This window comes from Pan troglodytes, chromosome 20, assembly GCF_028858775.2.
Source record: "Pan troglodytes isolate AG18354 chromosome 20, NHGRI_mPanTro3-v2.0_pri, whole genome shotgun sequence".
Taxonomy (NCBI): Eukaryota; Metazoa; Chordata; class Mammalia; order Primates; family Hominidae; genus Pan; species Pan troglodytes.
Genome location: NC_072418.2, coordinates 45832260 through 45855296, shown reverse-complemented (window position 1 = coordinate 45855296; position 23037 = coordinate 45832260). Strand labels below are relative to the sequence as shown.

The following is a 23037-nucleotide window of genomic DNA, read 5'->3' as shown; positions in this document are numbered from 1 at the left end:
CTGAGGCAAGAGACTCAGGGCATGAGCTGTTCCAGTATCATAAAATATAAAAGTAGAATAGTTATACCAGACACAGATCTTAGATATCATTATATATTAATATCATTAATCATTAGTTGGTAGCAATTACTCTTTATTCCAATATTATAATAATCCTCGCTTCATAATCATAACCTAGGAAAAACCAGGCCATACAGAGATAGGAGCTGAGGAGACATAGTGAGAAGTGACCAGAAGACAAGAGTGCGAGCCTTCTGTTATGCCCAGACAGGGCCACTAGAGGGCTCCTCGGCCTAGCGGTAAAGCCAGCATCTGGGAAGACACCCTTTGCCAAGGGGACCGTGGTCTAGTGGTAGCCTCAGTGTCAAGGAAAAACACTCACTACTTAGCCGACTGGAAAGGGAGTCTCCCTTTCCCCGGGGGAGTTTAGAGAAGACTCTACTCCTCCACCTCTTGTGGAGGGCCTGACATTAGTCAGGTCCACCCACAGTTATCCAGAGGCCTAACCATCTCCCTGTGATGCTGTGCTTCAGTGGTCATGCTCCTAGTCTGCCTTCATGTTCCATACTGTACACATGGCTCTGCCATTTAGTTAGCAGTAGCAAACTAGTGAAAGTACTAAAAGTCTCTAATAAGGAGAAATAATGGTGTAAGCTCTCTCTCTCTTTCTCCTCTCTCTCTCTGCCTCACCTGCCAGGCAGGGAAGGGCCCCCTGTACAGTGGACACATGACACATGTGGCATTTCCTATCATTGGAGATGGTGCACACTCCTTATCCTGCCCCTTTGTCTTCTATCCAATAAATATCAGTGCAGCCTGGCATTCAGGGCCACTACCAGTCTCTGTGTCTTGGTGGTAGTGGTCCCCCAGGCCCAGTTGTCTTTTCTTTTATCTGTTAGTCTTGTGTCTTTATTTCTACAATGTCTCATCTCCACACACAGTTAGAAAAACCCACCGACCCTGTGTGGCTGGTCCCTACACCCACTTTACAGAGACATAAAGAAGTTGAGATGTATACAACTCCCGCAACAATACTGTATCCCAAAACAATGTTCTCTCTGCCCCTCATCATGGAATTCACTGTCTCTCACCACATGGGCAAGTGCTTCTAGGGTATCACAATTCTTCCACAAGAGGCAATGCACACTTTAACATAGCACTTCAGCAAATAAAGTGGTGACAGTTTACCTACTTAGATAAAGTTTCTTAAAAGCTTCTCCCAAATTTCCCCCTGAAGAAGACAGAAAAGGCTTTCCAAATTGTGAAACACTGGCCTCCCCACCTTTCAAAAAAGTACCCCTGAGTAGCCAAAACATTCTTGCCAAAATAAATTGTAGGACTTGAACTTTCTTATTTGAAATCTCACAAAAGAGTATAATTATTAAAAGGGAAGCTGATGGCAAAAGAACAGACATAAGCTGCTGGAAAAAGAATAGACATAAAAACAAATGGGATAGAATTAAGAGTCTAGAAATAAACCTTCAAACTTATGGTCAATTACTCTTTGAAGAGGGTGTCAACACAATTTAATGGATGAACAATTCTCCTTTCAAATCATAGTGCAGAAACAACTAGATAACCACATGCAAAATAGTGAATTTAGATAACTCTGCCTCCCACCATATCAAACAATTCTCTAAAAAATTGATCAGTGAGTTAAATATAAGATCTATAACCATAAAAACATCTTAAACTAGATATAGAGGTAAATATTGATGAACTCAAATGTGCAATGGATTCTTAGATATGATACAAAAGCATGAGAAACAAGAAAAACAAGATATATTGGGCATTATCAAGATGTGAGCCTTTTGAACATCAAAGGAAATTATCAAGAAAATAATTGATAGACAAAGAATGAGAGAAAATATTTGCAAACCATATATAGGCAGTTTTCATGTCCAGATAATATAAAAAACTAGCTACAACTCAATAACAAAAGGACAAACCATCCAATTTATAAATGGGCAAAAGACTCATATAGACATTTCCTCAAAGAAGATATACAAATAGTCAAGAAGGACATGAAAAGATACTCAACATCAATAGTCATTAGGAAAATACAGAGTCAAAGCTGCAATGAGACACCACATCACACCTACAAAACTGGCTACCATTCTTTTAAAATGTTCAACAACAAGTAGCAGCATTATGTAGAATTTGGAATCCTCATACATTGCTGGTGAGAATATGAAAAGGTACAGCCACTTGGAGAAAGAGTTTTGCTGTTCCTCAAAAAGCTAATCATAGAATTCTTATTTGAAACAACATGCATTCCTAGCTACATACCCAAAGAATTAAATCCAGGGACTCAAACAGGTACTTGCATGGGAATGTTCATTGCAGCATTATTCACAAAAGATAAAATATAAAAATAATCCAAGTGTTCATCAACACATGAATAAATAAATATGGTGACACATACAACAGATTGTTAACCTGTCATAAAGAGGAATGAACCTCTGACACCCACTGGAACATGCATGGACATGGGAAACATTATGCTAAGTGAAATATGTCAGAAACAAAATAACATAATTGTATACTTCCATTTATATGAAACATCAAGAATAGGCAAATTCATAGAGACAGAGGAGAGATGACCAAAGTCTAGGGTGGAACATACAGGGAGTTATTCTTTAAAAGTTACAAAGTTTCAGTTTAAAATGATAAAAAATTTTCTAGGAAAAATAGTGGTGATGGTAATTTAACTTGGTGTATGTGGTAAATTTCACTTGATTGTGGATTTTAAAGTGGTTAAAATAGCACATTATTCACAGAACTGTGAAAAATAGATTTCTATTATTTAATTCACCCAGGCTAAGGTGTTTGTTATGGCAGCTGAAGCCCATGAATACATCATCTGACCCAGTGTTTCAATGAAAGGCATCAGGTTTTCAATCAAGTTAGCTGGAAGCTCCTGTCCCCAGGAGAACCAGAGGCCCCAAAACAAGAGCTCCAGCAGAAGCTCAACCAGCACAGGTCCCATAGGGCAGCCTCAATGTCAGGCCCTGGATGGCATGTGAGGCTATAATGATATAACAAGAATGTGAAAATATAAGTATTTTTACTACTTACAGACACTAGGGAGCACTCAGCACACCTGGAGGCCACAGACACAGAGGTCAGTGAGCCCAGGCAGGGAGGAGAGAAGAGACTGGTAAGCCAATGGCTTTATTAGGTCCAGGGTGTTATCTGACAGGTTTCCAGCAGGGAGCTTTAATGGATGTGTTCAAAGCAAGCAGCAAACACTGGGACCAGGAGCTCAAGCTGTGACTGAGAGATGGTCACTTTAAATGTGAGGGCAAATGTCAGAATTATCAGTTTAAAGAAAGCAGCTGGAGAGAGGTGAGCCGAGCGCACCAAGCAGGAGAGATACCTCTAAGATTTTATCTCTGGCCACCAACTGGAGCCACTTGAACCAGATACAGTATTGAAAACTGCCATGGTGACCAAGCCCTGCCTCTGATTTGAGGCAAATAAACTTACACCTTAAAAAATGAATGACAAGGCAACATGACACTATGAGCATCATGACATCCAGGGACACCAGCAGGGTGTGGTACTGTGCCCTGGAGTCAGAATCCTGGGATTAGTCCCTGGGAGTGAGAAAATGAAAATGACTTGTCCCTGCCCCCCTGACATTGATCTTCCCACCCTGCTGCTCCCTCTTCTTCTCCCAAGCCCACTTGCACTGCTCAGCCCCAGACATCACTGCTCCCAGGGTATACACAGTGCCACCTACTGCACACAAACACAAACTCACAGAAGGTGACAAAAATCTGCGTTTGGGACATCTGATTGTGAAAGAGGGAGAACAGTGAACGTAGAGCCACAGAGACTGGGACTCATGGGGCTGGAAGGTGATGGAGCTGTAACATAACATATGTGTGACCTCGTGTGAAGTGTGCAGATCCACGTGAAATAAAACATGCAGCCTGGCCTGGGATTGCTGCCATTCACACTTCCCTCCCTGTCCACCAGAAGGCGACAGAGTCCCTCCCAGCCTGGAGCCTTCCCAGGGGATGCCAACCGCCCTCAGCGGAACCCACAACCCAGCAGTGTCCACCCTCACCAGGGTCACTTCGGCCTAAGTCCTCAGCGCCCTCCATGCTCCCCACACGGACGCTGTCAGCTCCTCCCTGACCTGGGGGCCACCAACCTAACACCACGCCCTCTGCAGGTAGCTCCTGCCCCACACACCTGCTCCTTCCCTGGGCCCAGCTAAAGGCATCTCCCAGGGCAGCGCTGGTGCACGCGATGCCACACTGGGCGCTTTCCCCTCGTGACCTCCCTCCATCCTCATCAACTCTTTCTGTCACTGCTCCCTAAATGCCCGCACCTGCTCCATCTGTCCTGTTCCCTGGGGCATCCCAGGCCAAGCCTAGCGCTGACACAGATCAGCGGCTGCCTGAGGGCCCACAGCCTCCCCAGGAATCAGCCAGGCACCCTGTGACCTGCCTGCCCGCTGCACCCCACGGGGCTCAGAGCGCATGTGATGGTCACACACAGGCACCATCCGGGATGTGGCCACCTATCCCCAGCTGTCCCTTGGGAAGACAGCCCTCTCCTGTGTGCTTGCGGGGAGAAGGGGGATGTTATTGCTCCTTGCTCCCAGAACACAACTCACCCCCCACCCGCCCGCTCAGGTGTGAGCAACGTCCCTCCAGACAGGCTCTCTGGCCACTGCCTGTTCCTCCTCTACACACAGCAGCTTGACCAGGTCAAAAACCCTCAGGACAGACCCCTTGGTATGTCAGCACATGGAGGGCTGAGCCCATCATGGCCACGGAGTTGGTGGGGATGAATCTCTCCAGCTCTGAATCTCTGCTCTGACCCAGGCTCCCCCTCCTGCGTCTCAACGAGCCATGTCCCACCGGGTTCCTGTTTAACTCCTCACTTCCTTCTGCACCACCACGGGGAAGCTGTGGTGACCACAGGACAATCAGCTGGGCACAGAAGAGAGGACATCAAAGATGGTCAGGAAGAACATGAGAAACCATGAGCTCCAGCTCAGCCGCCGGAACCCACGGAGTCATACAGTGCCCGAGAACTTTCCCTTTGACTATGGGACTCACAGCCCCCACTGAGCAACCGGCACAGGCCTCTCCTCCCAAGAGGCATGAGAGATTCACCCTGCACACCGCCAGGAAGGACAGTTTCCTCTGGGACACCCAGGTCCTGAATGTCCATCCTTGGAAGCTGCAGCCAAGCTAGACACGATTAGAAAAAGGAAGGGTCCCTCTCACCAGGCAACACACAGCTCACCCACAGCACAATGGGGCATCACTGTGACAGGGACCTGGTGCAGCTCCAGCCTCCTGCACTGCAGGGGAGAGCCAGATGGGGATGAAAGAGGCCAAAGGGCATGAATGTGCACCCCGACCCAGAGCCATGGGGACAGCAGGAGGCTGAGGCCCAGGACTGCGCTTGCCCAACCTGCAGGGTATGTGTCTGACTGTGTGGGTCTGTGTGTGTCTCGTGTGTGTGTGTGTGTGTGTGTGTGTGTGTCTGCACAAAGTGTGTGTTGAGGTTTGGTGAAAGAATCACTGCTGAAAAAGGCAGAGGCCTCCACAATTCCCAGGGACCTGAAACACAGACAAAAGGAAAAACAGAAGGAGGGACAAGGAGGCAGGACTGAGAGAGGAGGGGACAGAGAGGTGTCCTGGGCCTGACCCCGCCCATGAGCCTGAGAAGTGCTTCTGCCCTGGGAAGAGGCTCAGCACAGAAGGAGGAAGGACAGCACACCTGACAGCCCTGCTCAGGAAGTTTCTGGATCCTAGGCTCATCTCCACAGAGGAGAACACACAGACAGCAGAGACCATGGGACCCCTCTCAGCCCCTCCCTGCACTCAGCACATCACCTGGAAGGGGCTCCTGCTCACAGGTGAGGAGAGAACTTCCTGGGAGAGGACAGGAGGAGGAAGCAGAGTGAATGGATGGGGTATCCTGGAGACGATGGGGTTGTAAAATAAAAGAAGCCAGCACTTTCGAGGCTGAGGTGGGTGGATCACGAGATCAGGAGTTCAAGATCAGTGTGTCCAACACAGTGTAGACGTGTCTCTACCAAAAAATGCAAAAAATTAACCAAGTATGGTGGTGTGCTCCTCTAATCCCAGCTTTCGGGAGGCTGAGGCAGGATAATCACATGAATCCAGGAGGCAGAAGTTGCAGCTAGCCGAGATAGCACCACTGCACGCCAGCCTGGGTGACAGTACGAGACTCCATCTCAAAAAAAAAAAAAAAAAAAAGAATAAAAAGAAGAAAGAAAAAAAAGGAAAGAAGGCTCTGTTGGAGCCTGGATAGGGGAAAATACACCAGAGAGGGACAGGGGTCAAAACAGGAAAGTCACATTGAACCGGAATTGGTAAGAGGTAGGAAAATCTTAAGTGTTCTGTTTTTCTGATTAATCATCAGGGGTCACCACATTTTGAAAAATGATAATAATAACTATATCAGATGACACTTCAAATAAAAATGTAACCAGGGCATGAAACACTTTCCTCAGCAAAAAACCTCAACAATTGGGGGAAAAAAAAAACACCCAGGGCATGGAGGGCCCTGAGAACTCTCACATCTACAGAAGTCTGCAGCCTGTTCCAGGCACTGGGGTGCAACCAACATTACAAAAGTCTCTGTCCTCACGGAGCTCACACTCTCATGGGGAGGAAGACAGACATGCAAAGAGATCTAGAATGTGAGGTCAGGTGTTGACAAGAACCCTAGAGGGAGCAGAGCAGGGAAAGGTCAGAAAGGGAAGACCCAGGGTATCTGAAGGAGGTGTCAGGAAAGAAGTCTAAGGATGCCCTGATGTGAGCAGGACCTGAGGGCAGTGTGGAGGGGGCCGTGTGGACCCCTGGGGAAGAGGATTCCAAACAGAAAAATGCCAAGGTCAGAAGTGTTGAAGGAATGGGTGTCATGCTGCTGACCTTGACCTAGTAGGACAGTAGGACACACACACATACACACACACAAACACAAATGCCCCTTTTGTGTGTGTGTTTGTTTGAATGTGTGTGTGTGTATATCTTCAAGGCTGATGATTGAAGAGACCTTCTCAGGACACAGGGCCCCAGCTTTTCACCCCAATACATAGGTCCAAATATTAACTGATGCTGTCTCTACCTCCTAGCATCACTTTTAAACTTCTGGAACCTGCCCACCACTGCCCAAGTAATAATTGAAGCCCAGCCACCCAAAGTTTCCGAGGGTAAGGATGTTCTTCTACTTGTCCACAATTTGCCCCAGAATCTTACTGGCTACATCTGGTACAAAGGGCAAATGAGGGACCTCTACCATTACATTACATCATATGTAGTAGACGGTCAAATTATATATGGGCCTGCCTACAGTGGACGAGAAACAGTATATTCCAATGCATCCCTGCTGATCCAGAATGTCACCCAGGAGGATGCAGGATCCTACACCTTACACATCATAAAGCGAGGCGATGGGACTGGAGGAGTAACTGGATATTTCACCGTCACCTTATACTGTGAGTGATTCCACATGATCCCTGGGTTTTGGGGGGCAGGGGTCATTTCTACTTCACACACACAGGATTGTCAGGCCTGGACTCTGCCTGTGTCACTCTCTGCATTATGTCCCATGCTGGGGTTTGGGCATTTAGTACAGGACACACAGAGGAGACAAATTTCAACAGATCAGAATTTGTTTCCCACATCCAGACCCTGTAGAAACTTGCTGCAGAGGAAGGACAGTCTGATGTGGGGACTCAGCAGGAGGAGATCAGTCTCAGCCAAGCACCTCATGCCCTCTTCATAAATTTGACCCTGAGAAAGACCCTGGAGAACTGAGTAGGGCTTGGCCTGAGGGGCCCACTGAGATACCCTCAGAGAACCTCAGCTCTGGAAGCCTCAATCCCAGACCCCTGTCCCTAAATCCTTGCTCCAGGTAAAGCTGAGGAGCCTGTGCCAGGACTGGGTTGTGGCTTCTTTGGCAGGGCTTACTGGGACCAAGGATTTACCAGCTGTCAGAGGACTGTGTCTCCTGGAGCTGCTCACCAGCCAGGGCTCAGTCCTCAGAGCCTCATCTGGGCAAGGACAGAGCTTTCTTCACCTGACACTCAGAGTGGAGAGGACAGAAAGACAAGCTTTGTAGGCCATCAGACAACTGTCTTAGGAGGCTCAGGACAGTCCATAGAAAGTCTAATGTCCCCAGAAACAGAAACAGAAGAGAGAAGATGCACCAGGTAGCAGCTTGTCCACAGGGATCTGACACAAAGGTGCTTTCTCATGGAAGCAAATTAATAATCAATGCTGTTTGTGTGAAACCTCCACTGTGCCAAGCATTAGGTCAGGTGACTGTGAATACTTTAACATTTATTCACAGATAGCATGAAAAGCCACAGTCCATTTGCCATTTAGCTTATTTGATTGAGAGAAAACTGAGGCACAGGAAGGCACAGCCACTGAGCCACAGTCACACAAACACAAAGGGGAGATCAGGGTCACATGAGGTGTGTCCGCAGCCACAGGCCCATCCTCTCCTCCACCAGAAGTGAGGGCTTACTGGGTTCCAAGCACCCCATAGTCATTTATTGGCTCAAATCCTCTCTTCTTAGGCCTCCAAACCTCAGAGGAGTGAGAGCAAATGGTCAGTTGATTAGTCTATACTCCAGAACTAAATCACTGGCTTCAACCGCCAGAGTCAGTGCAAAAAAAAATGTCCAGGTCTCCCCCTAAGATCTTAACCTCCATCACTGAATGTGAAATCCTGTGTTTCCCAAAGTGTCCATGTCACTGTCATGAGAGGATCAAGGAGAGGACCTTGTTTTCTTTCCCCACTCACACCCTACACCAGCACAGGCCCAGCCAGAGACACACTCAGGAGCTCTCACATAACAAATGATGGAATGGAATGAAGAAATGGATGATCCAAAACCTCTTTAGAGACTGGATCTTGGAATCAGAATCCTAAGAGGTTCTAGCCACACCTGTCCCTTGTCCTTCAGGGGCTGACATCCATGTTTCATTCCCCCACTACCTCTTGCCCCTAAAGGCACCCCACCTCATGTAACTCTGAAGTTCTTTGGCCACCGGAGGGTTCTCAGGGCTCCTTGGTCCTGGACTGTGGAGCTGGGGGCACCTGGTCCCTGGGGTCTTTGAAGTCAGTGTCTCCCTCACTGCTCACTGCCATGGTGTCTCTGCCTCTCTCTGCTTCTCAGTGTCCCTCATCTTCCTCCAACTTTCTTCTGACTAGCAAGCCCTGTCCTGCACAGCTTCTTCCCCCACCCCTAGGCCTTCCCAGACACTCCCTCTAACTAGGCTGGCTGTTCAGTTCCCTTCCTGCTAACACTGTGGCCTGGCCCACATCCCAGGAAATAGGAAAGATGCAGAAATCACCTGGAGTTGCCACTCCTGCCAGGCTTCCTCTCAAGCCAATGTCCCCAGGTCACTAAGAGAAACCTTCCACTGTATTCCCATCCAGGGCTCTTTCCCTTTGTGAGGCTGACCTGTGGACAAGACCATGGGACAGGGATAGGTAGTCCCTCCATCCACTGTTATAATTGCCAGACAAGTTCTTCTGGCCTCCTGCACACAAAAAAATATAAAATAAAATAAAATTTATTGAAATGGTGGTTTGCTGTAAAGAAAGATTTTAACAACTCCAAGTCTGCCAAACAGGAGGGTGGAGGTTTATTATTACTCAAATCAGCCTCCCCAGTGGATCAGGGGTTAGAGATTTTCAAGGATAGTTTCAGGGGCACAGGACTAAAAAATGAGTACTGCTGATTGGTGATGGAATCATGCGGGCGGAGGGAAATGATCTGTTAGTGCTTGAATCTGCCTCCAGGTAGGGGCCACATGACTGGCTGAGCCATTAGTCATAGGTATGGATGAGGTCAGCCGGTTGCCAGAATGCAAAAGAATGAGAAAAATCTCAAAAGACTAATCTCACTTTCTACAATAGTGATGTTATCTATAGGAGCAATTAGTTACAAATTTTGTAAACTCTGGCCCAACGACATTAGAGCAGTCAGGGATTATAGAAACTGTGCCAACATTTTAGCAGAATTCAGTTCCCTCCTATAATCTTAATCTCATGGTCTTTCACTAGTTTGACAAAGGCAGTCCCTGGGCAAAGTAAGGGTGTTAGTTTTATGGAGGAACTATTATCATTCTTGCTTCAAAGTTAAACCATAAACTAAATTCCTCCCAAGGTTAGCCTGGCCTATGCCCAGGAATGAGTGAGGACAGCCAGCCTGAGACTAGATGACAGATGGAGTAAGCCATGCTAGTTTCCTGTCACTGTTGTAATCTTTGCACAGACTCATCAGGGTGTCAGAGGCTGGACAGGCCTGCAGTCCCCAAAGCCCATAGGCTCATTTCACCCATTTCACTCGTGACTCCATCCTCAACCTGCTATGGAGCTCACATTCTCCGGTCACTTTCTAGAGATTTCTGGCTTCCTGTCAGGCATATATCAAGCTTGAAATTTCTCACTCGGTTCTAACACTAAGTAAAAAGCTGAACAAACTCAAAAGTCAACAACTCGTTAAAATCCTTCAGAGATGGCTGGGCACAGTGGCTCACGCCTATAATCCCAGCACTTTGGGAGGCTGAGGTGGGCACAAGGTCAGGAGATAGAGACCATCCTGGCTAACATGGTGAAACCTCATCTCTACTAAAAATACAAAAAATTAGCTGGGCATGGTGGTGGTCACCTGTAGTCCAAACTACTTGGGAGGCCGACGGAGGAGAATGGCATGAACCCGGGAGGTGGAGCTTGCAGTGAGCTGAGATCATGCCACTGCACTGCAGCCGGGGTGACAGAGTGAGACTCTGTCTCCGAAAAAAAAATGCTGTTAGAGAAATGAAGAATGCTTTTGATGCTTACTGATAGACCGCACAGAGCTGAGGAAAGAATCCCTAGCTTGAGAATGTGTCAATAGAAACTTCCAAAACTGAAACAGGAAAGCTCAAAAAGAGTGGGGAAACAAAAGCAGAACAACATATTCAACTTCATATTTAATATTTTGTTTTGACAATAGCAATTTTTAAATTTTGTAGTTGTGGGACAACTACAAAGGCTGTAACATACACTTAACGGGAATACTGGTGGTTTGGGGACCAGATGGAGGTGGCCAGGTAGGTCCTATCTCATGGTTTTACTGCCTGTGCCACATACAACTGTTTCCTCATGATGATGCCATTTTCATAAGTTGGAGTTCTTCGTGTGGGGAGACACAAGAGCCATTGACATCTCACTTAGACTCTTCCTAATTCACACAAACTTAAATTTTAGTGGTGTTTCCTGACCTTAAGAGAAAATGAGGAAGGCATTTCACATACCTGTTTTGGGGTCCTCCCCATGTTTTGTAACTCTGCACAGAATTTAGAAGCAGGTTCTTTCTATATTTACTAACATAACACACATCACTTCTTTTAGTTTGGCATCCTTCCTCCCTTTATGTAATTGACACACTAACCAGTTCGGTCCTTTTAATGGGACTCTCTCTACTTAAGGAGTTGCTAATTTCAAATCACCATTGGCATCTTTCTTTGAGCATAATGTGATCCTGCTGGAATTCATGGCACACCTAAACCTTATTTTGGTCTCAAGAGAAATACGACTACCAGCAATTGATCTTAGATGTTTGGACCATCAGTAAAAATTTCCACTTATGAAAACATTTTAATGTTTCCTCCAAATTTTTTTTGTTACTAGAGTCAGAATATAACATGAGGTCTAAACTCCTGACAACTTTTTATGGGAAAATTACAGTGTTACAAATTGAGCATCCCAAATCCAGAAATCCACAATCTGAAATGCTCAAAACTCAACCCTTCTGACCACTGATGTGATGCTAAAAAGAAGTGCTCATTGACGCATTGTGGATTTTAAATTTTTCAGATTTGGGATGCTAAACCAGTTCATATACTGCAAATATTCCAAAATAAAAAAAATTAGAAATCCAAAACACTTTGTTTTAAGCTTTCTGCATAAGGAGCACTGTATCTGCATGAAGTATAGGCACGAGGCTGTACAGGAGATCTCTAGAACCTCCTCATCCTGCATAACTGAAACCGCACACCCACGGAACAACACCCTATTCCCCTGATTCCAGTTCCTGCAAACTACTATTCTACTCTCTGATTCCCTCTGGAATCCACTGATATGAGGTACATAGAGTAGTCAAACTCAGAATCAGAGAGTAGAATGTCTAATGAGAGAAAGTATCTGCAAGACTTCTTCCCAAATATTGGTCTAATATCCACCAAACACATATGGTCCATGAGGGCCAGACTTCCATCATCTGTTCATGTTTGCCCTTTCCACCAGTCAGTTCTGCATTTGCAAACATCCACATGTATTTCTAGAAAGATCCACATGGTCCTCATCTGCCCTCTACAGGGGGAAGGGAGCATCATGGACCCAGAACAGGGAACATGGTCTTGGTCCAAAGCTATCACCTCTTGCCTGTCCCCTTCACTCTTTGTAGGTCATTCCTTGGACTCTGCTCTATCTTTAGAGTCATTGGCTCAAGTCAGTCACTATGAGACACCTGGGAAAACTGCCCCATCTTGTGGCTCCACTGCCTGATGACTGAGCTGAACTCCAGGCTTGACTCTGGTCTCCCCTGTGTTATTTCTGCTGAAGTACCCAGTCCCAGGCCAGGCTTTCCAATACCCAAAGGGCTTAAGGACAATGGGAAGTTCCATCATCCATCTCTAGGATGTCCTTGGCAAGGGAAGCTGCAGAGAAAACATACCTCGGGGGCAAAGTAAGCTGAAACTAAGAAGATTCCAGCACTGCATGCTCCAAGTAAGGACCAAAAGGAGGGCCAGGCAGGCAGTTGGAGACGGAGGGACTCAGAGAGGCACCAGGGGCTGTGACTGCTTGTCCTGTGTCTTTCCATGACCCAATGCTGCTGCTCAATTCACACTTGAGAAAGTCTGTGCTTCTCCTACATGAAGCAGGCAGCCTCACAATCTCTGAGCCCTCAGATTGCCATGCATCTGTCTTGTAACACACACACCTGCCATGGGCTTTTAAGGACTTGGGTGGGCTGAGAGGTTGGAAATGCCAAGTCTGATTGAAAAATGCCTTTGGAGGAATCAAAGGTGCCACACAGGGCAATCTTCTCTCTGTTTTCTGCACAGCGGAGACTCCCAAGCCCTCCATCTCCAGCAGCAACTTAAACCCCAGGGAGGTCATGGAGGCTGTGCGCTTAATCTGTGATCCTGAGACTCCAGATGCAAGCTACCTGTGGTTGCTGAATGGTCAGAGCCTCCCTAGGACTCACAGGTTGCAGCTGTCCAAAACCAACAGGACCCTCTACCTATTTGGTGTCACAAAGTATATTGCAGGACCCTATGAATGTGAAATACGGAACCCAGTGAGTGCCAGCCGCAGTGACCCAGTCACCCTGAATCTCCTCCGTGAGTATCTTCTGTTCCTCTGTAAGCCAGGCTGCCATCCCAAATACAAGTGGCCAGAGGCCAGGCCTCTCAGTCCCTCTCAGGTCCAAGTACAGAGACCTTTATCCCTGAACATCAAAGCTGGCCATGACTTTCTGCTCCAGGCAAACCAGAGTAGGCCTAGGCTTGATCAACAATAAGAGAGAAGAGGCTTCTCCTGTCATGGGAGACTCAGGTTCCACAGCTTGTGATGGGAGAAACAGGTGAATGTCTCAGGCTCCAGATCAGTGAACACAGCGGGGATTTGGCTGGGACTTCAGTGTTGCAACTTGGCTCACAGGGTCACTGTGACTGTGGCCCTTCCACAGACCAGGATTTTCCCTTCCCTCTGACAATATCGCCTGTGACATTATTCTCTTTGCTCCGCATGTCCTGGATGCCCCCACCATTTCTTCCTCATACACCTATTACCATACAGGGGAAGTCCCCAATCTCTCCTGCCTCACAGACTCTCACCCACTGGCAGAGCATTCTTGCTGATTGATGGGAAGTTCCAGCAATCAGCACAAGTGTTCTTTATACCCCAAATCACTAAAACATACAGAGGGGTCTATATCTGTTTCATCCATAACTCAGCCACTGCTGGAACAAATCTCATAATCAAGAGGATCATAGTTCCTGGTAAGTGGATCCCTGGAGCATTGGCACTATGTTTTCCAGCAAAGTCTATCTAGCTCTCAGGGAAGAGCCACCAGCTCTCTGCAAAGGGAGAGGGAAAATCAAAAACCCAGGAAAGGGAATATGTTTCTGCTCCAAAACCACCAGCTTCTGCCTGTCCCCTTCACTCATTCTAGATCATTCTTTAGACTATACACTAACAATGAACAATCTGAAAGGAAGTTAAGGAAAGAATTTCAATTCACATTAACATCAAAAGGAATAAAATATTTTGGAATAAGTTTAACCAAAAAGGTCAAATGATTATACCCTGAAAACTACAAAACATTGCTGAAAGAAATTAAAGACGATATCAATATATGGAAACACATTTCATTTTCATGGATTGGAAGAAGCAATATTGTTAGAAAGACAATACTACCCAATTGAGTTGCAGATTCAATGCAACGCCTACCAGAATCCCAGTAACATTTTTTGCAGAATTTAGAAAACTCTGTCCTAAATCTGAACTGACAGGCTCTTCTTAATGACTGCCACAACACAAACACTGAGAAAAAGATGCAACCAGAAAAGGTGGAAAGTTCTGATGACATAGAAAATAGCAATCAGCCTTTCTCACATCCCAAAGCCTTCAAAAATATACGAGTGCAGCATGGCCACTATGGAATTCACCGAAAACTAATCACCAAGCTACAAACATGGTGAGAGAAAAAAAAGGGCAAGAATATATCTGGCTTATCACCTCCCACTTTTGCCTACTAATCTGATGCTGAAAAGAAATGCTCATTGAATCATTTTAGATTTTGAATCTTTCAGATTTGGGATGCTAAACCAGTAAGTATATGACAAATATTTCAGAATCAAAAAATATCAGAAATCCAAAACACTTTTTGTCCTAAAACTTATGCATAAGAGATAATCTCTGTGAACTATAGGCATCAAGCTCTACAGCAGATCTCTAGAACCTCTCCAACTTGCATAATTGAAACTGCACACCCATGAACAACTTCTGATTCTCCCCACTCCCAGCTCCTGGCAACCAGCAGCCTCGTCTCATATTCAATCTGGAATCAACTTACATGAGGTGCCTAGATTCGTGGAACCCATGAAATCAGAGAGTAGAATGTCCAATGAAAGAAAAGATTTGCAAAACTTCTCTCCAAATTTGTCTCATATCCATCAAACACACATGGTCCATGAGGACTAGATTTCCAGCAGTTCATTCCCACCCTTTCCACCAGTCAGTTCTGCATTTGCAAATGTCCACATGTATTTCTAGAAAGATCCACATGGTCCTCACCTGCCCTCTGCAGAAGGAGAGGAAACTTAAAGAACCCAGGACAGGGAACATGCTTCTGCTCCAAAGCCACCAGCCCTTGCCTGTCCCCTTCACTCTTTCTAGATCATTCCTTGCACTCTGCTCTATCTTTAGAGGTCACTGGTTCAAGTAAGTCATCATGAAACACCTGCAAAAAAACTGCCCCACCTGGTGCCTCTAGTGCCTGATGACTGAACTGACCTACAGGCTTGCACTGGTCTTCCCTGTGTTATTTCTGCTGAAACATCCAGTCCCAGGCCAGGCTGCTCAGTATCTTCAGGGTTTCAGGACAATGGGAAGTCCCATTATTACTCATCTCTAGAATGTCCTTGGAAATGGAAGCTGCAGAGAAATCACATCTAGGGGGGCAAAGTAGGATGGAATTTGGAAGGGGCCCAGCAGTTGCACATTCCAGGTAAGGAACCCAAGGTGAGCCAGCCAGTCAACTGATTAAGGAGGGACTGGGAGGGGTACCAGGGGCTGTGACTCCTACTGATGTGTCTGTCCATGACCCAACACTGCTGCTCAATGGACACTTCAGAAAGTCTGTGCTTCCCTAAGACAGAGCAGGAGGCCTCACAGTCTTTGAGCCCTTAGATCATCATGCATCTGTCCTGTGACACATGCACCAGCTACTGGTTTTCAAGGACTCATGTGGGTTTACAGGTGGGAGATGCCAACTCTGATGGAAGGATGCCTGTGGAGGAATCAAAGGTGCCACACAGGACAATCTTCTCTCTGTTATCCACACAGCGAAGCTGCCCATGCCCTACATCACCATCAACAACTTAAACCCCAGGGAGAAGAAGGATGTGTTAGCCTTCACCTGTGAACCTAAGAGTCGGAACTACACCTACATTTGGTGGCTAAATGGTCAGAGCCTCCCGGTCAGTCCCAGGGTAAAGCGACCCATTGAAAACAGGATACTCATTCTACCCAGTGTCACGAGAAATGAAACAGGACCCTATCAGTGTGAAATACGGGACCGATATGGTGGCATCCGCAGTTACCCAGTCACCCTGAATGTCCTCTGTGAGTATCCTTTTTTCCTCTGTGGGCCAGGACACCAGCTTAACTCCAAACGACCAGAGGCCAGGCCTCTCAGTCTCTCTCCGGTCCAAGTATAGACAACTTTACTTCTGGACATCAGACCTGGCCATGACTCCCTGCCCTGGGAAAACCTGGGTAGGCACAGACTTAACCAAGAATATGAAGGGAGGGGCCCTCTTGTCATGGGAGACTAGGGGCCCACAGCTTGTAATGAGAGAAACAGGTGAATACCTCAGGCTTTGGCTCAGTGAACATAGATGGGATTTGGCTGGCACTTGAGGGTGTGTCTTGGCTCAGAGGGTCACTGTGTCCCTTTAAGACACCAGGAACATCCCCTTCCCTCGGATGACATCACCTGTGGCTTTATTCTCTTTCCTCCAGATGGTCCAGACCTCCCCAGAATTTACCCTTCATTCACCTATTACCGTTCAGGAGAAAACCTCGACTTGTCCTGCTTTGCGGACTCTAACCCACCGGCAGAGTATTATTGGACAATTAATGGGAAGTTTCAGCAATCAGGACAAAAGCTCTCTATCCCCCAAATTACTACAAATCATAGCGGGCTCTATGCTTGCTCTGTTCGTAACTCAGCCACTGGCAAGGAAATCTCCAAATCCATGATAGTCAAAGTCTCTGGTAAGTGGATCCCAGCATCCTTGGCAATAGGGTTTTATGTGGAGTCTATCTGCCTTTCAGAGAAGAGTCAGGAAAACATTTGTATTCCCAGCCTGTGTCCTATGGGCACAAGCAAATCCCAAATTCTCCTCCTGAACCCTCCCAATTTGTCTCTACAGACTCTCTTCTGCTTGTTTTTCTGTTTTCTCATGGCTGACCTTGTGTCTGGCCTGAGAAAGGTAGAGAGGGGGCTTTATCAGCCCTGAGCCCTATGTGGTAGAAGAGGCTTCACAGAGGGACAAGAAGGAGAGTCCTCAAGATCAAGTTGCTTCTTGCTGTCACCGACACATCCCCTTCTGCCATGTCTTTGTTTTCTTGTACCTACTCCATGAGCTACAAGGAACATCTGAGGCTTTGAAACAAGCTCACACTTTTCCCCCAAATGAGAGGAGGAATCCCTTTGGGTGAGGGAGGAGCAGCTCAGACTCTGCTTCCTGCTCTGCTCCGGGCTCCTCTGGTGACTGGCCTGGCCCTGCCTGACTCCACCTGGGGTGGAACCAACATGTGTGGAGAAAGGGCCCTGGTGGCCTGTCCTGAAGTTGGCTAAATCGAGCTTCCAGTTGAAGCCAAGCCTCCCCCAGGCCAGGCTACAGGGAAATAAGAAGAGAGGGAGCTTCAGGGCTGACTCCTGAGCTGCGTCCTGGCTCTGAAGTCACCAGCTGTATGAGGCTTTGGGCACAGCACGTGGGACACAGCACGGAGGACAGTGACTGATGCAGAGCTAGAGAAATAGGGAGATTCACCCCTGGGGCTCTGCATGGCAGGAAAGGGGCAATGCCAAAAAGTGTGTAATTATAGAGAGGGTAAGACTACGAGACACTTTATATATATCTAATATTACACTTACCATTAACTAAGTGTGCAATTTAGTGTTGTGTAACTATCACACTATCCATTTCCAGAACTTTGTCCTCTTACCATATTAAACCTCTGTACCCAATAAACAATAACTCTCACTCCTTCTCCCCCTAACCCTTAGCACCCACCATTCTACTTTCTGTCTCTATGTAACTGGCTACTCTATCTTTTATAAATGGAATTATATAATAATTATCCTTTTGTGTCTGGCTTATTTCAGTTAGCATAATATCTTCAAGGTTCATCCATTTTGCATGATGTATTGGAATTTTCTGCCTCGTTAAGGTTGAATAACATTTCAATGTATAGATACATCTCATTTGCCTACCCACTTATCTTTCAATGGACTTTTCAGTTGTTTCCATTTTTTGGCTAGTGTGAGTAATGCTTCTCTGTACATCAGTGTACAAATATTTCTTCAAATTTCTTTCAATTCTATAGGGAGTATGTCCAGAAGTGGAATTGCTGGATCAAATGGTAATTTATTGTTTAATTTTTTGAAAAACAGCCACACCACTTTTTACAGTGGCTATAACATTTCCCATTCCCATCAGCAATGCACTAGAGCTCCAATTTTTCCATCTACTTGGAAACACCTGTTGTTTAGTGTTGCTGTCATTGTTGTTGTTTATCAAAGCCATCCTAAAGTGTGTGAGGTGTTGTAACATTGTGGTTTTAATTTGCATATCTCTAAGTATTCGTGATGCTGAGGAACTTTGCATGGGCTATATAAAAGGTTTTGATTTTTATGAGGTCTGATTTATCCATTTTATTTGTTGCCTATGCTTTTGTTGTTACAACAAAGAAATCACTGTGAAATCCACTATCATGAAGTTTTTCTTCTAAGAGTTGTATAGTTTTTACTCTTACATTTAGATCTTTGATCTATTGTGGGTTAATTTTTGTACATGGTGTTAGGTAAAGGTTCCACTCTTCTTGCCCTTGGATATCCACCTTTCCCAATATCATTTGGTGAGAACACTGTCCCTTCCCCATTGAACGATCTTGGCACACTCGATGAAAATCATTTGGCCATATATGCAAGCATTTCTTTCTGGGTTATGATATTTCATTAATTTCTATGTCCTCCTTTATGCCAGTACCACACTGTATTGATTACTGGGGCTTTGTAGTAAATGCTGAAATCAGGAAGTGTGAGTCCTCCAGCTTCATTCTTCCTCTTCAAAGCTGTGTGTCTATTTAGAGTCATGAGATGCAATATAAATTTTAGGACAGATTTTTCATTTTCTGCAAAAGTGTCACTGAGATTCTGATAGGAATTGTATTCAATCTGCAGCTCACTTTGGGCAGCACTGTCCTCCTAACAATATTGAGTCTTCCAATTCATGAACACAAAATGTCTTCCAATTTATTGATGTCATCTTTCATTTCTTTCAGCAATACTTTGTAGATTTCAGGTATAATCATTTCACCTCTTTGGTTAAACTTATTCCTAAATATTTTATTCTTTTTGATGTTAATATAAATTGAATTTTTTTTTTCTTAATTTCCCTTCAGATTGTTCATGGTTAGTGTATTGAAATACAACTGATGTTTGAATGTTGATTTTGTATTGTGCAACATTACTGAATTTATTTATTAATTCTAATAGGTTTGTTCCATCTTTAGGATTTTCTACATATAAGTTCAAGTTATCTATAAACAGAAATAATTTTACTCCTTCCTTCCAATTTGAATGTCTTTTTAAAAATTCTTCCCTAATTTTTCTGATTAGACCTTTCAATACTATGTTGAATAAAAGTGTCAATAGCAGGCATCCTTGTCTTTTCCTGCTCATACAGGGAAAGCTTTCAGTCTTTCTCCGTTATGTAAGATGTTAACATTGGGTTTTTCACATATTGCCTTTATGTTGAGGTGGTTGCCTTCCATTCTTAGAATGTTTTTATTATGAAAAAATACTGAATTTCATCAAATGCTTTTATTGATTCAATCTTATTACTGATTATAGTTATATTCATATTTTTGTGTGTTTCTAGGAGTTTGTCTATTTCATCTAGGTTATCCAATTTATTGGAATAAAATTATTTATAGTACTTTCATAATCATTATTTTATTAGAATTGGTAGTAATCACTTCATTTTTCTTTTCTTTTTTTTAAGAGAGAGAGACAGACTCTCACTCTGTAGGCCAGCCTAGGATGGAATACAGTGGTGTGATTATGGCTCACTGCAGCCTCAACCTCCTGGGCTCAAGCAATTCTCCTTCTTCAGCCTCCCAAGATGCTAGGACTACAGGTGCATGTCAACATGCCCAGCTAATTGGTTTTTTTTTTTTTTTTTTTGTAGAGACAGCATCTCCCCAGGTTACCTATGCTGGCCCAAACACCTGGTCTCAAGAAATCCTTCTGCTGTGACCTCCCAAAATGCTAGGATTAAAACATGACCCACCATGCTCAGAGTCCATTTTCATTTCTGATTTTAGTAACTTTATACTTTTCTCTTTTTTTCTTAGCCAATCTAGTTAATGGTTGTCAATTTTGTTGATTTTATTTTGAAGAATCAACTTTTGGTTTCATTAATTTTCTCTATTCTGTTTCCATTCTCCATTTTATTTATATCCACTCTAATCCTTATTATTTCCCTCATTCAGTGTGCTTGGGTTTAGTTTGTTCTTCTTTCGTATCCTGAAGTATTAAAGTAGGTTGTTGACCTGAGATCTTTCTTCTTTTTTAATGTAAGAGTTTACAGTTATAAATTTCTTGCACAAGACTCAACTTCTCTGAACCCCTGATTCCTCACCTGAAAATTGCAATAAGAGTACTTTCTTCATACCATTCTTTTAAAGGTTTAATGCAGTCAATGAAACAAGATGCCACACACAGAGGAACCAATGTCAGCTGCTATATTACTACCATCATCTTTAGGCTTGAGATCAAATAGTCCTAGAATGAAATCTCAGATCCACCTGTCACTAGCCATATGACACCAGGAAAGTTTTTACACCATGCTAAGCTTCTGTCTTTTCATCAGCAAAATGGAAATAATGTCTACCTGACAGGGTTATTGTGTGGATTAAATGAGATACAGGTAAAGTATTTAGCACAGGGCCTGGCACACAGGAAGTGCCCCTCAAAAGTACCTTCCTTTTTCCATATATACGGAAAAAGAGGTAACACATAAAACACTAGAACAAGGCTACTGACTACTTGTGGGAGAGAAAGAAAAAAAGCTAAGTGCAAAGAATCAAGCCTGGTATGTTAGTTTTTACCAACTGAGATGCATCCAAGATGGGATTAGACCTACAAGATAATTTATCAGGGAAGACACCTGTGAGGGAATGTGGGGCAGGCATGAAGGTAGCATGGGAGAACCCACAGACCGCTATGCAGAGCTGATTCCTGTGAAAAAGAAAGAGAAAGAAGTTTTAGGTACCAATGCAGTTCTGACGGGGAATCCTCCAACCAGTCACCCATTGGAGTTAAAGAGAGCCTCGGAGAACTAGGCTTGCTTTCACACCCTTGCTGGGAGCCTGTGGGAAAGAAGCTTTCTCTGTAAAGGAGGTAGTGAATTTGAAATGCGCTGACTTGGGCTTTCTCTCAATCAGGTCCCTGCCATGGAAACCAGACAGAGTCTCATTAATGGCTGCCACAATAGAGACACTGAGAAAAAGAACAGGTTGATACCTTCATGAAATTCAAGACAAAGAAGACAAAAACTCAATGTTATTGGACTAAATAATCAAAAGGATAATGTTTTCATAATTTTTTATTTGAAAATGTGCTGATTCTTTGAATGTTTTATTCTCCAGATTTATGAAATTTTTTTCTTCAGCAATTGGTAAAGTATACTTTTGTAAACAAAAATTGAAACATTTGCTTTTGCTCTCTGAGTGCCCCAGAATTGGGAAACTATTCATGAGTATTCATAGATTTATGGTAATAAAGTTATTTGCACAAGTTCAGTAAGAATCTGCTCTCTTTATAACAGGACACATTTGAAAACATTGGTTATATTACCAAAGCTTTTACTGGGATGTTATATTTGATAATATACATAGAATAAACCCATAGGGAAAGCAGGCAAAGTCTGAAGTTGGACTTGGTTTAGTTTCCCAGTCTCAAGAGGTTTTTGGAAGTTTCATCTGAGATTCTTATTAAAAACTTCTAGCAAAGGGACGTTTAAAAAGAGCCTCTATGGTCCACGGCTACTCTTGCCGCACTTAGGTAAAAAGTCTGGGCAAGTTCGGTGAGACTCAACCTATTTTGCAAACAAATTCATCCTACTGGAATTATCTTTGGTAAAATTAGAGACTCCTACAGAGAGAAAAACTAGTTGAAAAGAAAAACTGTAGTACACCTGTTACCAGATTGAACCGCTGTTCATTATCATTGAGTATTTATAATCCACTGGTAGACTGGACTGGACCCTGAATTCTTTTAGTTCTTCCAGTTCAATTTTCTCCAATGAAATCATTAAGAACAAGAGCGGCTCTGTTCCTGAAGCCATATAAGTTGGAGGTGGACAAATCAGTGTAAATTTCATCGGAAAACCCTCGTGTCTGAGGTGTGTGCCACTAAGAGCTCACCAAATTTTCAACACCATAACTTAGAGACACTCAAACTGCAAACCACGACAACAAGTTGATGACTTTACACTGTGGACAGCTTTTCTCAAGATGTCAGAACAAGACTATCAATCATGATGAGACTCTTACCTCTCTTAATTTGTCCTTGCTTATGCCTGTCTCCTTTGCTTCCCAGAATAATGCTGTACTTAGGATTTCACAAGAAGTAGCTTCTGAGAGTAAGTTAACAGTGTCAGATATATCATGTCAACCACACTTCATTTATTTTTTAAGATGGAGTTTCACTCTTGTTGCCCATGCTGGAGTGCAATGGGACAATCTTGGCTCAATACAACCTCCGCCCCCTGGGTTCAAGTGATTCTCCTGCCGCAGCCTCCCAAGTAGCTGGGATAACAGGCATGCACCATCATGCCCAGCTAATTTTGTATTTTCAGTAGAGACAGGGTTCCTCCATGTTGGTCAGGCTGGTCTCGAACTCCCGACATCAGGTGATCCACACGCCTCAGCCTCCCAAAGTACTGGGATTAC

General features: G+C 44.5%; 1 protein-coding gene across 3 annotated transcripts; it reads left to right on the top strand.

The window, feature by feature from the left end:
- Positions 1 to 5823: 5823 nt before the first annotated feature.
- Positions 5824 to 21606, top strand: LOC100612876 (pregnancy-specific beta-1-glycoprotein 6). 3 transcript variants are annotated; one of them, XM_054673901.1, is made up of 6 exons: positions 5824 to 5887; positions 7133 to 7495; positions 13128 to 13406; positions 16135 to 16413; positions 16813 to 17067; positions 21529 to 21606. In XM_054673901.1, the coding sequence occupies exons 1-6, from the start codon at positions 5824 to 5826 to the stop codon at positions 21561 to 21563; spliced, it is 1275 nt and encodes a 424-aa protein (XP_054529876.1). In that variant the 3' UTR covers positions 21564 to 21606. The 3 variants fall into 3 exon arrangements, with proteins under 3 accessions (XP_054529876.1, XP_054529878.1, XP_054529877.1); XM_054673903.1 differs by lacking the exon at positions 21529 to 21606 and adding an exon at positions 20271 to 20338; XM_054673902.1 differs by lacking the exon at positions 21529 to 21606 and having other exon boundaries at positions 16813 to 17312.
- The last annotated feature ends 1431 nt before the right edge of the window (positions 21607 to 23037 follow it).

Bases quoted from the DNA above. Each gene is read 5' to 3' on its own strand.
- LOC100612876 (XM_054673902.1), top strand. From the start codon at position 5,824: ATGGGACCCCTCTCAGCCCCTCCCTGCACTCAGCACATCACCTGGAAG. The intron at 5,888-7,132 runs GTGAGGAGAGAA...TCTACCTCCTAG, and splicing joins GAAGGGGCTCCTGCTCACAG to CATCACTTTTAAACTTCTGG. The intron at 7,496-13,127 runs GTGAGTGATTCC...TTTTCTGCACAG, and splicing joins TTTCACCGTCACCTTATACT to CGGAGACTCCCAAGCCCTCC.